The 15,503-nt window shown below is 47.0% G+C and overlaps 1 protein-coding gene across 1 annotated transcript in view; it reads left to right on the top strand.

Annotated features, from left to right (window-relative positions):
• LOC102910629 (collagen alpha-4(VI) chain-like) overlaps positions 1–7,264 on the top strand; it is a 105,137-nt gene extending 97,873 nt beyond the window's left edge. Inside the window, exons 35-37 of the mRNA XM_042281553.2 lie at positions 42–138; positions 1,123–1,334; positions 6,707–7,264. Of these exons, the coding sequence (XP_042137487.2) occupies positions 42–138; positions 1,123–1,334; positions 6,707–6,774 (377 nt within the window). The 3' untranslated portion in view covers positions 6,775–7,264. The remainder of the gene's footprint in view (positions 1–41; positions 139–1,122; positions 1,335–6,706) is intronic.
• The last annotated feature ends 8,239 nt before the right edge of the window (positions 7,265–15,503 follow it).

Below are 15,503 nucleotides of genomic sequence, written 5' to 3'. Positions count from 1 at the left end.
GGTTTTATGTTTGATTTGATTACAAAATGTTTCACATTCAGGTGGAATGAACCGGTATCCACCCCCAGAGCTCACTGAGGAGTGTGGAGGCCCGAACCGTGGGGATACCCTGCTGCAGTTAGATGCTCCTACCAAGAGGTGAGCTTGTGGTGAGGTGGACCAGGGAGGTGCTGTCTTCCTACAGGCGGTTCCAGTCCTCAGCTTGACCCAGACCTTTCAGGAAACTCCTGGATTTGACAACTCTGATGATGTTTAGTGTTTCTTTTGTAATTTTTAAAGAAAGGGTCTCTGTGTAGCTCAGGCGGCTTTGACCATGTTCCCTGAGTGCTGGGATTACAGGTGTGGTACCATACATGGCTCTCTTTTCTTCATTTTTTTTTTTTTTTTAAGACAGGGTTTCTCAGGGTTTCTCTGTGTAGTTTTGGTGCCTGTCCTGGATCTCGCTCTATAGACTAGGCTGGCCTGAACTCACAGAGATCCGCCTGGCTCTGCCTCCCGAGTGCTGGGATTAAAGGCGTGCGCCACCACCGCCCGGCTTCTAATGCTTTTTAATATTAGAAGACTGGACCTTGAGTGGGAGAGATGGCTCAGTTAAGAGTATTTGCTATGCTTGTTCTCAGCATCCACATCAGCTTTCCACCATCTGTAACTCCAGTTCCGGGGGGTCCCCAATGCCCTCTTTTGTCTTCCATGGGCACCAGGCATGTACATGGTACACATAAGTACACAGAAGGCAAATAGTTTATACATAAGATAAAGATAATAAAAGCAATATAGGGCCAATATTAAAAAAAATGAAATAGCACATGGCTGCATAAAAGCCCCAATTGAAAAACCCCACCCCACTGTAGCACCCATCCTCCACCCTCAAGTTTCAGAGTCAAAGTTGATGCTGTCAAGTGCCCATTGCTGCCCCTGGCCCAACCAGAGAGTAGTGTGAAACCCCAGCTCACAGCCGCAGTGGCGATATCCACCACTTTGGTCATGTGACAGGGTCTTGGGGGAGTCTTCTGTGATGCTGGAGGTTGAACCTAGAGCCTTGCCCACGTAGGCAAGTGTTCCACCGCTGAACTACATCCCCAGCTCAAGTCACACAATGTGACAAGAATTGCTTTCCTACAGGTTGTCCAAGCGCCAGCTTGGCACATCTGCCTTTGGTTATGACTCGGAGGTTCTCAAGTCACCAGGCAGTTTTCTAGAAGAAGAGAGAGAAATCAAGATGACATCTATAGCTCAGCAGGAAGCAGTGGGAAATTATGAAATGCACAAGTCGGACACTGAAGAAAATGGTCAAGAAACACCAGCAAAAGAAAGACGTTTGGGCACTGCCTACGGTGAGACGCCAAACCTTGGCTTCCTTGCTCTCTAAGTTGGATTCACTTTTTAAAATCTTTATCTTTAAAACAACTTTTTGTGTACCGTGTTAACATGTGCATTTTAAACACACCTTTACTCACAAAGTTATTCACACCGCTGTGGAAGTGAAGACATCAAAAGAGCTTTCACTTCTGTAGAAAACATTTCAGGGTAGAGTGTGCCACCATCTCTCCAGGAAGTGATCCCAGATCACAAAGAATCAAGGGTCTGTTACAGTGGTTCTCAACCTTCCTCCTGCTGAAACCCTGTAATATAGCTCCTCACGTTGTGATAACCCCCAACCATAGAATAATTTTCATTGCTACTTCATAACTGTAATTTTGACACTGTTATGAATCATAATTTAAATATCTGATATGCAGGATATCTGATATGTGACCCCTGGGAAAGGATGGTTCGACCCCCAAAGGGATTGCGACCCACAGGTTGAGAATTAGTACAAACAACCCACCAACCAAACGGACAGCTCTTGCAGATGTGGTGAACTTCTTTTAACCTTGAATTGAACTCCCTGGTAGACAGACTTCTTGGTCTATGAATGTCCACTGTGGTAGTCTCATCATATTTACTGAGCATTTTAAAATAACTATAGCTTGGTTTTAGATCACAACAAGGAGAAATGTTATGTCTTATCTGTGATTGATAGACTTAGCTGAACAATAAACATGTTATTGAGGGACATGGGGAGACTTTACTGTAATGTTTTCTAAAGAGCTATTTATTTTTATTTTCTGTGCATGGGTGTCTTGCCTGAATGTATGCCTGTGTACTACATGGGTCCAGTGGCCTTGAAGGCCAGAAGAGGCATTAGATCTTTAGTATTAGGGTTATAGACAATTGTGGCCCACTATGTGGGTGGTGGAAATTGAACACAGGTCCTCTAGAAGAACAGCCAGTGCTCTTAACCACATCTCCAGACCCCGACCTCAACACTGACAAAAGTCATCCGAGAAAGTGGAAAGAGTTTCTAATGAGTGGTTAGTCCTATTTAGATAAAGGGAGAGTTGCTGAATGTCCCTGCATGGCTCATACACTTAGGGCTACTGGCTAGGTGGCCACGGGAGCGATGTGGTGTTTCTGTGGCTCACTGTTCTGATCTATAAAGTAGGAATTAGATGAGTGCTCTTCTCTTAGGGTTGTTTTGAGGATAAAGCTTGTATTTTTGTGTTCAGGACCTACTAAGCACACAGCTCCGTTAGCTGTTGAGATGTGGATGCTGTGTGTGGGTAGTTAGAACCTGGTAGATTCCAAAGCAACACACATCCAAGAGAAGTAACAGAACCAGGAAACACAGGAATAGCAGCTCCCCTCCTTCCCCTCCTTTGGTTAAAATGAACACCGGAAGAACTTGCACGGAGATTATATTTTCAGTACAGAATATCCTCAGCCATCCTTACTGAGGTGATGATTTGTAGTCCTGGATACACTTTGGAATCCTTTCTTACTAATCAAACTTGTTCTGGGACAATTTTATACATGTATATAATGCATTCTGTTTATTCTCAACCCCCACCCTCTGTTATTCCCTCCTACCCATCCCATAAATCCCTTTTTATATTCTATGACCCACCGACTTGAACATGGCCACCCGTGTGAATTATGGGTTTGGAGCTACCCATTTGAACCTGGTGGGCTCAGCAGTGGGTATGCAACGGAGTGCGATGACTCCTTCAGCTGCCAAAAGCTCAGCAAGGAGGGGCAGGCCCTCATGAGCCCCTTCCCCATCTATGAACGACTGTTGACAGGGTTAGTGTTGGGAAGACTCAGTGTGGGTACCACCATTCATGATCGCAATGGCTGTGTTGGATCCAGAAGATGGCATTCGAAGCCCTCCTCTCTATCTTCGGACCTTACACCCTTTCCACCCTTTCTGGGATGTTCCCTGAGCCTTAGAAGAGGTGGTGTAAATATCTTATTTAGGACTGAGCATTCAGCCACCACTTGCCACCTGGGAATCTTGGAAAATTCTCCCCAGATCAGTTCAATCAGTCTTTTGGGGGAGTGTAACTAGAGTTTTCCTGCCTTGCCCACAGTCTGGACAAATCTTTGTCACCCGTCAGTCCCACAGCCGCTCAGACCCAACCAAGTAAACACAGAGACTTATATTGCTTACAAACTGTATGGCCATAGCAGGCTTCTTGCTAACTGTTCATATAGCTTAAATTAATCCATTTTCATAAATCTATACCTTCCCATGTGGCTCGTGGCTTACTGGCGTCCTCACATGCTTCTTGTCATGGCGGCGGGCTGGCACTGACTCCTTCTGCCTTCCTATTCTTTCTTTTCTCCTCTCTGTTAGTCCCGCCTATACTTCCTGCCTGGCCACTGGCCAATCAGTGTTTTATTTATTGACCAATCAGAGTAATTTGACATACAGACCATCCCACAGCAGGGGAGGGGGTCCTTACAGGTGATTCTCCAGGGCAATCAACAATGACAACCACTGCTCTGAGGCATCCTTTACCAAGATCAAGGAGATGGAGGATTGATGACTGGCTGTCTAGCCCAGTGCCATCCATAAAATGGGCCTCCAACTATTCCTTGGCCACCTGCTACGTGGCTCCGCCTGGCACTCTACCCTGCTCTCCGAGGCCATCCTTAGCCTTCACGGCAACCTCAAATTCCTTCCTCCTGTTTCTCCTTTCACAGTTGCTCTTTTTTCATTTTTCAAAAGAAATAAAGGTAAACGAGTCAAGCCTGCAATTTCTTTTACCTTGCCCACCCACCCCGTGCTCTCCCATGGGAGAAAGGTGCTGGCTGGCCCCCGGCTTGTCCTGAACTGCGGAGGAAGACCAAAGCGCTATTTTCAGACCTCAGTGCCTTGAGTCCCTTGGGGACTTGGCCATCGTTGACTGTCACTTTCCTTTTCAAACCTCCCCCTTCCCTTGGCTTTGGGGACAGCAATTTGCATTGGAGTAGACAACCATTATGGGGCCAGGCCTGGAAAGTCACACCCCCATCTTCCTATTATCCCTCCCTCATCTGCTCTCTGCTTCCTTTTTTCTTATGCTTTCATCTGTACAACTCCATTCTGAACACCTGTCAAAAATGTGGATCGGATCACGTCATTTCTTATAACAGGGGCCTGGGTAAGGAACATAGGCCCTTAGAGTTGACCCACGCCCTGAGGTTCTGGAGCCTTGGTGGCTGCCATGTTCCTATATATTATGTTTACATGAGTCACACTTGGCCCTTGGGTCCTGCTATTTGTTCTCAGCTTCTCTGGTCCCCCCTCATTCTCACCTGCCTATCTCTATCTACCATATCTGCTCATCCATTACTTCTGGGCTCAAGTTTACCCCTCCTCAGGGTCCTCTCTGTGCCATTATGAAGTTTTCATAGCCTCCTCTGTGCCCCCATAGTGTAGCTGGGCTCGGCCATAACACCTGCAACCTGCTATTGCACCTGCTTGTGAAGAACTTAGACAAGTGTTACCTCCTTTCCCACAAGCCAAGATGATCTTGACATATTCCCAGTTTTGGTGTTATCTCCCAAGCATGCAGAGGTTTTTTTTTCCTTTCTTCACCCCTGAGTAAAACATCTATACTGGGCACTAGAACAAGCCTAGAATTCAGTGGAATTGTGATTTCATTGTAGCTGCTCTTACACCCCCAAGCACCCCCCCCATTTCCCTTTATCACTAGAGTCCACGGACTTGAGTAAAGCCCTAGACAGCTGCCGTGTCTGCCAAGAAGGCAAAAGTTAATAATTATGGGAAAACAATGGCTAATACAAAATTAGGGGTTCCAATAATTGCTTGAGTAAAAGCTAATTATTCTCCAATGTTGTATCGTTCTAACACAGGAGGTTCAAGACTGCGAGGAACACTGGGTGTTAGGCTGCAAGCAGTAGCGTAGGGCTGATTAGCTGAAAGCTCTGAGGACTCACCCATAGTTCTGACCAATATGGTAACCAACGGCCACATTGGCTGTTTAAGTCGAGATATTTTGAAATTCAATAAAATTGAAGTTTGAGTTTCTTGGTTGACCCTGACACACTTCAAAGGTTCAGCAGCCATATGGGCGGGGGTGTGCTGGTCAACTAGATTTCCCATTTGATTCTGATGTTTGTGTCATTATGGAAAGTTCTGCTGGAGGATACCACTCTAGACACATCACCTAGGAAAAGCAGCGTCTGCTAGTCTCTCAGACCAGGCAAAGTGGGGCTTCCAAAGATGAGGGACCCTTGGAAAGGGCCTGCACTGATGTGACAAGTCCTAGGTTTGTGGGTTCCAAGTAGATTGGCTTTGGCAGAGGCAGGGACAGCTGGTTGCTGAGCCCCAAGTCTCTTGGTCAGGTCAAGACAGAACAGCTGGCTGTTTACCTTTTGCAGTGTTTCTCTGTTGACTCCCACAAGGCTTTGGAGGTTTGTTCTTCCTTTTCCTGACATCACCCCAGAAGAGGGTGATACTATGACAAACCCAAATGTGTCTGCCCCAGGCACAGCACACTCCTAGGAGCAGGTCCTCAAGGACCAAGTGTGTTCCCACCCCCCTGGGTGTTGTGTGTCTCCTAGAAAACCAGCAGGTGTTGATTGTGCTAATGAGCAGTTGGTCTGCAGCTCCTGTGCATTGTGTCGCCGCTGCCTCCTCCTTCTCCTCCCCCTCTCTGTATGATGTCTTTATCTGCAGTCCTCTGAAGTCCCAGAGCGAACTAATGAAGAGACGCCAGCCAGCATTCTGTGCTTCAGGGCTGGCCCAGGAAAAACACACTGCTCTATGATATAAAGTATCTCCAAAAACATGTGGAGGGATGGGGTGTTACACATTTGGGAAACCAGCCCCTGCCTGAAAATTCAGGAGGTCCCAACCCTTGTCTGGCTGTCATCTGCTGCTGCCTTTGTTAAAATCTTGGAGGCATGCCATGTTCCTTTTTTCAGTTGTTCCGTTTTTAAGTTGTAGATCGAAAACCAGGATGCTACAAATGATAGATAAGCTGGATTTGTGTAGGTTATCAGGAGGCTGGGCAAGTTTGGAATCGAGCAAAGGACTGAGATGTTTTGCAAAAGGAAAAGAAGCAAGCATCTCAGTCTCATACGACTTCATTTATTCTGTCACTCATGTATATGTTGTGTATAATGTATCTTTATCTCATGGATATGCACAATGATAATGCACATTGCATATGTTGTAACATATGGCTTATTACACCACACTTGTGATATTAGGCTTAAAAATATTGTCACTATGATTGAGGAAGTTGAGGCTCAGACAGGATCATTATCTTGCTGTGGTCACATAGTCAGTTGCTGGTGAGGTGGGGTTTCAGTGTCTGAGACATCAGACCCATCACATTTGAGCTCAGCTCTCGCCCTATCTGTTTGCTTGCAGGTCCTTGTTCCATGGCTCCTGAGGAAGGCGAGTGCCGGGATTATCGTCCTAAAATGGTACTACAATAAGGAAGAGCAAGCTTGCCAACTCTTCTGGTTTGGAAACTGTGGGGCAGTGCCAACCAGTTTGAAGCCAGAGAAGAAAGGGAGACATGGTGTGCTCCTAGCTAGGCTGAGCCTTGTAACTGGTACCCTTCTTTTAACAGTTAGACCACGAGACCGGCCTTACTCTTGCTAAAGCAGTCTACTCAGCTCATGACTGACAAAGTCCACTCCACAGCCCTGGATATTATATTATATTTTATTATAACTCCCTCCATTGTTTCCTGCCTGTGAAGCCTTAGACTAGCTAATTTGTAAATTCTAATTTTTCCCTCATTTTAAAATCACTTCTTAGAGAATTTTATACAAATGGTTTTGATCATATTCACCCATTCTCCAGCTCCTCCAAGATCCACTCCCCTTCTCCTGCCAATCCAACTTTGAGCCATCTCTCTTTTAAAAAACTCGCCAATTTGTTGACTCCCCATGGGAGGCCTTACCCTTTTGGAGGAGTGGATGGGAGGTGGATGAGTGGGTGGGAGGCTAGGGGAGGGGACAGGAAGAGGGATGGGAGGGGGAACTGTGGTTGGTATGTAAAATGAAAAAAGTTTAAATAAAAAAAACAACAAAACAACTTGCCAAGTCCAGTTTATGCTGTCCATATGTGTGGCCTTCCATGGAAGCATGATCATAGCAGGAGCTACATGTAAAGAAAACTGACTCTGTTCCTCCCAGAAGGCATCAGGAACCAACAGCTCCTTAGCCTGGCGTGTGACTGGGTGCCTGCCTTCCCTCCATGCTGGGATTTTATTGGGCTTGATCTTTCACGAGCCTTGTGTATGTTGTCACAACAAGTGTGAGCTCAGTGTGCACCTGCCCTGCTGTGTCCTGAAAACATTGTTCCTTGTGGTCACCCATCACCTCCGGCTCTTCCACTCTTCCCAACCCCCTTCCACCATGATCTCTGAGCCTTGGGAGGAGGGGCCATGGGACATGCTTCAGCGGGGGCTGAGCATTCTGCAGGCTGTCATTCTCTGCACCTTGAGCAGCTGTGGATCTCTGTGTTTCTCTGAGGAGGGCTGAATGATGAGTTAATGTGGAGAGGTCCTTAGGAAGGAACAAATTCTGATTTTTAACAACAGTAACCAAACCTTTTCTGAACATTAAATGGATTGGAAGTGAGTAGAAAAACAACTTGAATTTAATCTATCACGTTGTTTTAAAAATGTTGGGAGCTAAAAAGTATAAGGAAAATCAGTAAAAGGAGTAAGCAGAACTTGAGAAATGTGTTGGAAATAGATTTTTATCTATTAGAGATCAAGGAAATATAAGTCAAAGATGGAGCCCAGAAGAGGAACGTGGAATGTCAAGTTCATCTTTACTACCTAATGTAAATGATGAACAAATAAAGTATTCTTCATTAAGTCTTTGGTGTAAGATTGCAGATGACTCCTACACTCTGACATGGCAGTTGTGAGAAGAGACAGAAATAACTTCTATGGCACCGGCCCTTTGCCACTGATGGCACCCATCATAGACTTCTGTTCTTGAGAAGGTACTGACTGCATAGTTAAATCGATGCTGTCACTGAGGAGATGAAATGCCAGGCTTGGGCTCCTGTGAGTGTTTGTCGCATTTGCCGTGAGAAAACTCTCCGAGGGGACAAATGAAGGGGAAGGTTTGTTCTGACTCAGGCCTCAGAGGTTTTAGTCAAGAGCCTTTGTCTCTGTTGATGGCAGGCCCAGGGCGAGGCAGAGCAGCATGCTGTAGGAGGCTGAGCAGGAGGCTGCTTACCTTCTAACCGGGAGTGGGTGAGCTGGGGCTGGGGACCCGGTCAGACCTGTAAAGTCACACTGCTAATGACTTCCTCCATTGAGGTCCCCCCTTAAAGTTTCCGGTGCTATCCATCTAGAGAGTGAGCATGCCACCCATGAGCGTGCTGTGGGACACTTCATGCCCATGCCCTAACCCCAGGGGATGAAACATTTTGCAGGATGGTGGTAGGTGAGATGGCTCAGCTGTTAACAGCGCTTGCTGCCCTTACAGAGGACTGGAGTTCAGTTCCCCATACCTATGTCCCTCGGCATACAGCCACCTGTGACTGCACACACACAGACAGACACACACAGATAGACAGACATACAGACACAGACACACAGAGACACATACAGACACACATAGAGACACACAGACACACAGATGACAAAGAGACAGACAGACAGACACAGACACACACACAGATACACACACACAGATACACACACACAGATACACACACACACACACACACACACACACACACACACACACACACACACGGCTTTTTTTTTTCTTGGCCTCTGAGCTCATTCCCAGAATCCATCACGCACTGGGAAGGAGGGGAACTCTGGGAAACTTAGGGAGTCTGCCTTGGGGTCTCTGTGAAATCATGCATTATTCATCTTGGGTTTCCCTAAGGGAACATCACAGACTGGGTACCCTAAGCAACAGGAGTTTACTTCTCAGAGATCTGTGCTAAGCTCGGTGTGCCAGCCTGCTCGGTTTCCTTGGTGAGGGCCGTCTTCCTGGCGTGCAGATGGTTACTTTCTCGTGTCCTCACATGGCCTCCTTGGGCCTTTTCTTTCACGTGCTCATGGAGGGAGGGAGGGAGGGAGGGAGGGAGGGAGGGAGGGAGGGAGGGAGGGAGACAGGGAGGGAATGAGGTGGCAAAGAGACCCTTTGGTATCTTCTAAGCACTAATCATATTTTATTAGAGCCTCACCCTTCTGAATATTTAACCAAAAGGCTCTAAATGCCAATGCAGTCAGATCTGGGATTAGCACGGTCATATGAATTTGGGGAGACACAAACCTGCCAGACAAATAGCTGATGGTTCCATGACTCTCCCCCCACCTCCACAAAGAGACAGTGGAGTTTGCTTTCAGGCACAAAACTGTTTTGTTTAAAATTTTAATCGTTTTTAAGGTTTTTATTTTATATGTTTTGCCTGCATACATGTCTGTGTATCGCGTTCACGCCTGGTGCCCACAGAGGTCAGAAGGGGATGCCAGGTGCCCTGGAACTGGAGTTGCAGACTGTTGTAGTTGCCATGTGGGTGCCGAGATTCAAGTTGGGTCTGCCTCAAGAGCAAGAAGTGATCTCTATGGCCGAGTCATCCCTCCAGCCCCAGAAACTGGGCTTTTAGATTTGTTTTGGTTCCTCCGCAGTCTGGTGACACTCAAGACATTTCGGAGGAAATGGGAATCAGCTTACAAATAAAACACCTTGAAACTGGCTTCTATGTTTCCCATGTGTACGGGTGTTTTGCCTGCGTGTATGTCTGTGCACTACGTGTATGGCTGGTGTCTGTGGAGGCCAAAAGAGGGCATCGGGTCCCCTGAAACTGGAGTTACAGATGTTGGGAGCTGTTGTGTGGGTGTTGGTGACCGAATTTAAGTCCTCTGGAAGAGCAGCCAGTGCTCTTAACCGCTAAACCATCTCCCCAGCCCCGGGAACCAGCTCTACGGAGAGTGCTCAAAGAGACAAAATTTTATTCTATTTTTACAATGATCACTTTTATTTTATCACAGAGGGATGACGATGTGTTTGCTGCAACAAACCGGCCCAGGACAGAAAGACACGTAAGTCGTGACAGTAGACCTATGTAATCTTTTCTCCCAACCATTTGTGCATACTCTAGGTTTACCTAACACCCGAAGGCCCTATCTTTTTCTATTTTCTGCGGTAACATATCACGTTCCGATTTGGGATCCGGTGTTTTAATGAAGGGAACGAAACGGCAGATGTTCCAGCTCATTGGCAATGCTGCTGATGGTGCAGGTGTCTGTTTTAGACGCAGGCCCAGCTGCCTGGGCAGAGGGGCATGCTTCTCTATCCAGGGGATGGTATTTGAGTGATGATACATTCGTACTTCTGACTCCTACTCTGCCCTTCTTGAGTCCGGGAACTGGGGACAAAGATTCAGGGGTATGGGAAAGCCAGGTTGGTTTCCTTCCTCGGGACAGTTGAGGTCTAGCTGCAGTTCTCCTTGGGCTTCCTAGATGGCAGTAGAACCCTTCCGCTCCGCTTCTCTGGTGCCTGCAGACCCTGCAGAGGAGCAGAAACAGTCATCTGCTGTCCCAAACCCTCGCTGTCCCGCTTAGTGCACACGGCTTGAATACAGAGCCAATGCACAGGCTTTCTGCCTTCTCTTACGTGTTTACTCACTCCCGCCACTAACCCTCAGATGGTACTGAATGTCATTTCCCGGATGAGGAAACCAGCTCAGGGCAGGGAAATGGTTTGACCTAAACACAAGACATTGGCTTTGAATTCCTTATTATCTCTCATGAGAGAAGACATAAGGGTGGGATGGGGTGGGGGGGGGGGATGACAGGTTTGGCTTTCGGACCTTGCTTGCCCTTGTAGTTCTGGGCTTGGAGAGAAACAGGGATCATATGGACAGTGGTTGAACTGTGATGCCAGCCAGTCCTGATGGCAGCTTTGTCAACCCCCAAAGAGCTCTGGAACAAAAGAGGGCTTCTCAGTGTTGCCCAGGGCAGACTCAGAAGGCAGGGTCAGTATCCCCTGCCTCCACAGCCACTGGTGTTGGCAGCTGAGGAACCATGTCTGTGGTCCAGACGCCTCTGCAGCCATGGCAGACACTGAAAGGGGCCCCGCTGAAGGCTTTCTGCCCTGAGGCCCCCCCCCAACAGCTGGCGTCAGGGGTCCTTCTTGTGGGGGTATCTGGGAGACACATTATTTCTGTCAACCTCTCTACTTGGAATGTCTTTTTTCTTTCCGTTTTCAGGTCCCTCTACCTTTCTGAATACAGCAGGGCACATTCAGTGTTTGTACATCCCATAAGGCATGAGGATATGGTCTTTGTGTCCATCTCTGAGCCTCACCAATGGCGCCTCCCACTCTTCCCTTGAGCAGAACCAAAGAGAACTTTGCAGTTTCTTGGAAATGTCGTGTTCCATCCCATCTGGGCTCTTGATATTTCCATAGGAAATGTCTTAATTTCATTTGTTTCAAAAGTACTTAGGGGCTGGTGAGGTGGCACAATGGGTGAAGGACTCTACACAAGCATGGGCATCTGACTTTGGATCCCTAGTGCCCACTCTAAAAGCTTGGCATGGTGGCACATGCCTACACTAGCAGCACTGGGAGGCAGAGTCAGGAGGCTCCTGGGCTCCCGATGGCCAGCCAGCCTAGCCAATCACTGAGCTCCATGGGCAGTGAGAGACCCTGTCTCAGAACATGTGGGTGGAGAGCTATAGAGGAAGACCTCTGGTGTTGACGTTCTGGGTTGATTTGCCCTGCTGCTGGTTCCTTTGTTGCTATCAGGACAAGCATTTCTGGGTTTCCACCATGGCCTGAGGACCAGTGGCTCTCAAGGAAACTTTCGGGTTTCCAGAATCAGATTGGAACTGTTGAGACATCAGCTTCCAGGACTGAGCAAACTCTGGGTTCTCAGCTTCTCAGGTGTCACTTAATAAATTCTCTTTCTCTGTCTCTGTCTCTCTCACACACACACTTGTATATGAAGCGTGTATTCATCCCATTGGCTCCATTCCTCCAGAACAGTGGTTCTCAACCTTCCTAATGCCACAACCCTTTAATACAGGTCCTCATACTGTGGTGATGCCAAACCATAGACTCATTTTCATTGCTACTTCATAACTGTAATTTTGCTATTGTTATGAATTGCAATGTAAATATCAGATAGGCAACCCCCAGAGGGTTGTGACCCACAGCTTGAGAACCACTGCTCTAGAGAATCCTAACTGCACCGTGAGCCTTGTACCCAAGAACCCTTTGCCGAGCCCAGAGCCACCATCTCATTTTAGTTAGGATTTAACTCTCTAGGAGTGTTCCGCTAGTGGCCCCTGTGGCCAAGGCTTGGCTGCCGGACTGTGGTGCTATCAGGAGTGTGGTGGAACCTTTAAGGGGTGGGACCCTGCGAAAGGAAGCTAGGTCGTTGGGGCGTGGCCTGTGAATGGCCCTTTGTGTCTGGTTTGTGCTCCTTTGCTCTCTGGCTGCTCTGGGGTGAGCAGCCTTCCTCTGCCTCATGTTCCTGCTGCGTCCCTCCTGGCTGCAGGCTCACAACAAATGGGTTGAGGGACCACAGACTGAAAGCTCAAAATCATGAGTCCACCTCAGTCAGCTTTTCTTCCTACAAGTTGATTTAGTTCAGTCGCTTAGCAGCTTTCAAAGCTGTTAGGGATGTCCCCAGATCCCTCAACACTTGTTTCCTTTCTGTAGCTCTTGCTCTAGAAAGAGCACTTTATAGATTCTGCATTGGGCTGGAGAGAGGGCACAGCCACTAAAAGGCTAGGCTCACAGCCAAAAATACAGATTCTGCATTATTGAATGCTTGTCTTTAGATAGATTTATACACACACGAGTGTTTTGTCTGTCTGTCTGTGTGTGCACCACATGCTTGTCTTGTACCTGCAGAGGTCAGGAGAGGGCATCAGAAGCCCTGGAACTGGAATTATGGGAGATTGTGAGTCACAACATGGGTGATAGGAATCTAACTTAGGTCCTCCGTCAGAGCCTCCATTGTTCAAAACCAGTGAGTCATCTCCTCAGTCCCTCTGCCTTTATTTTTATTCTGTGTTTACTTTGAACATCAAGGCTCTGTGTGCCCTATTGCCCCGTGGAAAAGCTTCATGCGTTTTGAAGTTCTCTTTTGGATTTGTCGTCTCATTAATTATCACCTTATATTGCTTTGGGAACATTAATTCTTACGATGAAATTAAGTTGAAGAAAGGTCAAGTGACATCAAACCTCATGCACTAAATCAGTTGGTCTAAAATTAGAATGAAATGAGTTTTGAACTACCTTGGCATTTGTTTGGTTCACTTTGCAAAACTTAAGCATTTTAGTCATTAGGTGAATCGATTGCATGGTGCTTTTAAACATATAGTACATTTCATTGATTCAGTGAAATTGGAGGCTTTAGGACTGCAGGGTTCAGAAATGGGTTCCCAGCTGTGTTTAAAAGTGCAGAAATCAATATGAGATCTAGGTGTGATGGTGCCCAACATAATCCCAGGTCATCCTCTGAAACACAGTGAGTGAGACCAGTTTAGGCTATGTGAGACCCAACAACCAACCAACCAACCAACCAACCAACCAACCAACCAACCAACCAAACACCGCCCCCCCCCCCAACAAAAAAGCAAAATGAAACAAACAGAAAAGGCTAAGAAAGTAGTTCAGGGATGGAGTGCTTTTAAGTTTGATCCCCAAGCTCGTGCGCACACAGCGCCTGCGCACACACGTTAGGTTAAAGCAGGAAGATCAGAGAGTTCAAGGTCTGTGACTGGCTACATAGTAATATCTTGTCCTATAAAACAAAATGAGTTGTGGTGACACATATCTGTGAGCCAAAAGGATCAGGAGCTCAAGGTCATCCTCAGCTACAAAGTAAGTTCAAGGCCAGCCTGGGCTAGAGGACACTTTGTCTCAAAATAAAATCAATACTAACATTTTCTAAGTAGAGGCCATATTGCCTTGGTATAATTTGGATACTGCTTTTAGCATGAGTTTTGTCATCTCCTGTAATGGGTCATTCCTTTGCTTTTAAAATAGCCTTAGTCTCTCTCCCTCCCTCCCTCCCTCCCTCCCTCCCTCCCTCCCTCCCTCCCTCCCTCCCTCCCTCCCTCCCTCCCCCTCTCTCTCTCTCTCTCTCTCTCTCTCTCTCTCTCTCTCTCTCTCTCTCTCTCTCTGAGACAGGGTCTCTTTATATAGCACTGATGGCTTAGAACTCACTACATAGACCAGGTTGGCCTGGAACTTACAGACATCTGTCTGCCTTTGCCTCCCAGGTGCTGGGACTAAAGGTGTGTGCCACCACACCAGGTTCAGATGTATGTTTTAAATGCAGCCATTGTTTTATGAAGTTATGAGATATACTGAGACTAGATACATGAAATAAGCATCTAGCGACTTCTCTGGGCTAGATTTTCCTGGCTGAACAGACTGCAGAGGGAACCAGTTGCGGTCCGTTTATATCCTCTAAGTTCTGCTTGCAGATGACATTGGTCTTTCTTATGCTCCTCTCTTAGACAGATAAGAAGCCAGAGATCTGGAGAATCAGCCAACTGAACTCAACCTCAGATTGCCAAATCACAGTATAATGCACAAAATAAGCACCGGCTTTAAAGTGACTACGGGTTGGGAGTGACTTCGATTTGAGGAAAGTCGTGACTAGGCACGCTCATGTGCTCACAGTCCCCTGGCAGTTTGTTTGGTCACTTGCTTGGTCTAGAGTCACTTTCTAGAAACTGAAAAGAAAATAGGGTATGAGGATAGAAATCATCCAGGTGAGGAGGTTAGAAAAAGCATTTAGGAGCAGATGACAGTCGGCTCCATGGTTCCTGAACTGTGGTAATTATGCTGCAGCTGGCTGTGATGGTTGGCAAGCTCTCCAATGGGCTGAGGAGAAAATCAAGAGTCACTGAGATGAGGGGATTGTCACCACACTATTTCCAGACCTTTCCCCAATGATGCCCACAGGGAACCACAGGGACTCCCAAACAGGACTACAAAATCCAGAAAGCATTAGGGTGTTTTTTAGTGGAATTGAAAATTCAAGTTTCTTTAGTGGGCACCCAGCAATTTCATTCCCAAGCATATAACCTGGAAACTCACCACGACACGAGCACACCTCTGAGCACACCCCAGCACCCTATCCATGTCAGCCTTGTTTTTTAAAACCCCAGGCTGTGATCAACCTCCATGAGCTGTAAGAAAGAGCTAGGTGG

Source organism: Peromyscus maniculatus, chromosome 7, assembly GCF_049852395.1.
Source record: "Peromyscus maniculatus bairdii isolate BWxNUB_F1_BW_parent chromosome 7, HU_Pman_BW_mat_3.1, whole genome shotgun sequence".
Classification (NCBI taxonomy): Eukaryota; Metazoa; Chordata; class Mammalia; order Rodentia; family Cricetidae; genus Peromyscus; species Peromyscus maniculatus.
This window is presented reverse-complemented; position numbering and strand designations above follow the sequence as displayed.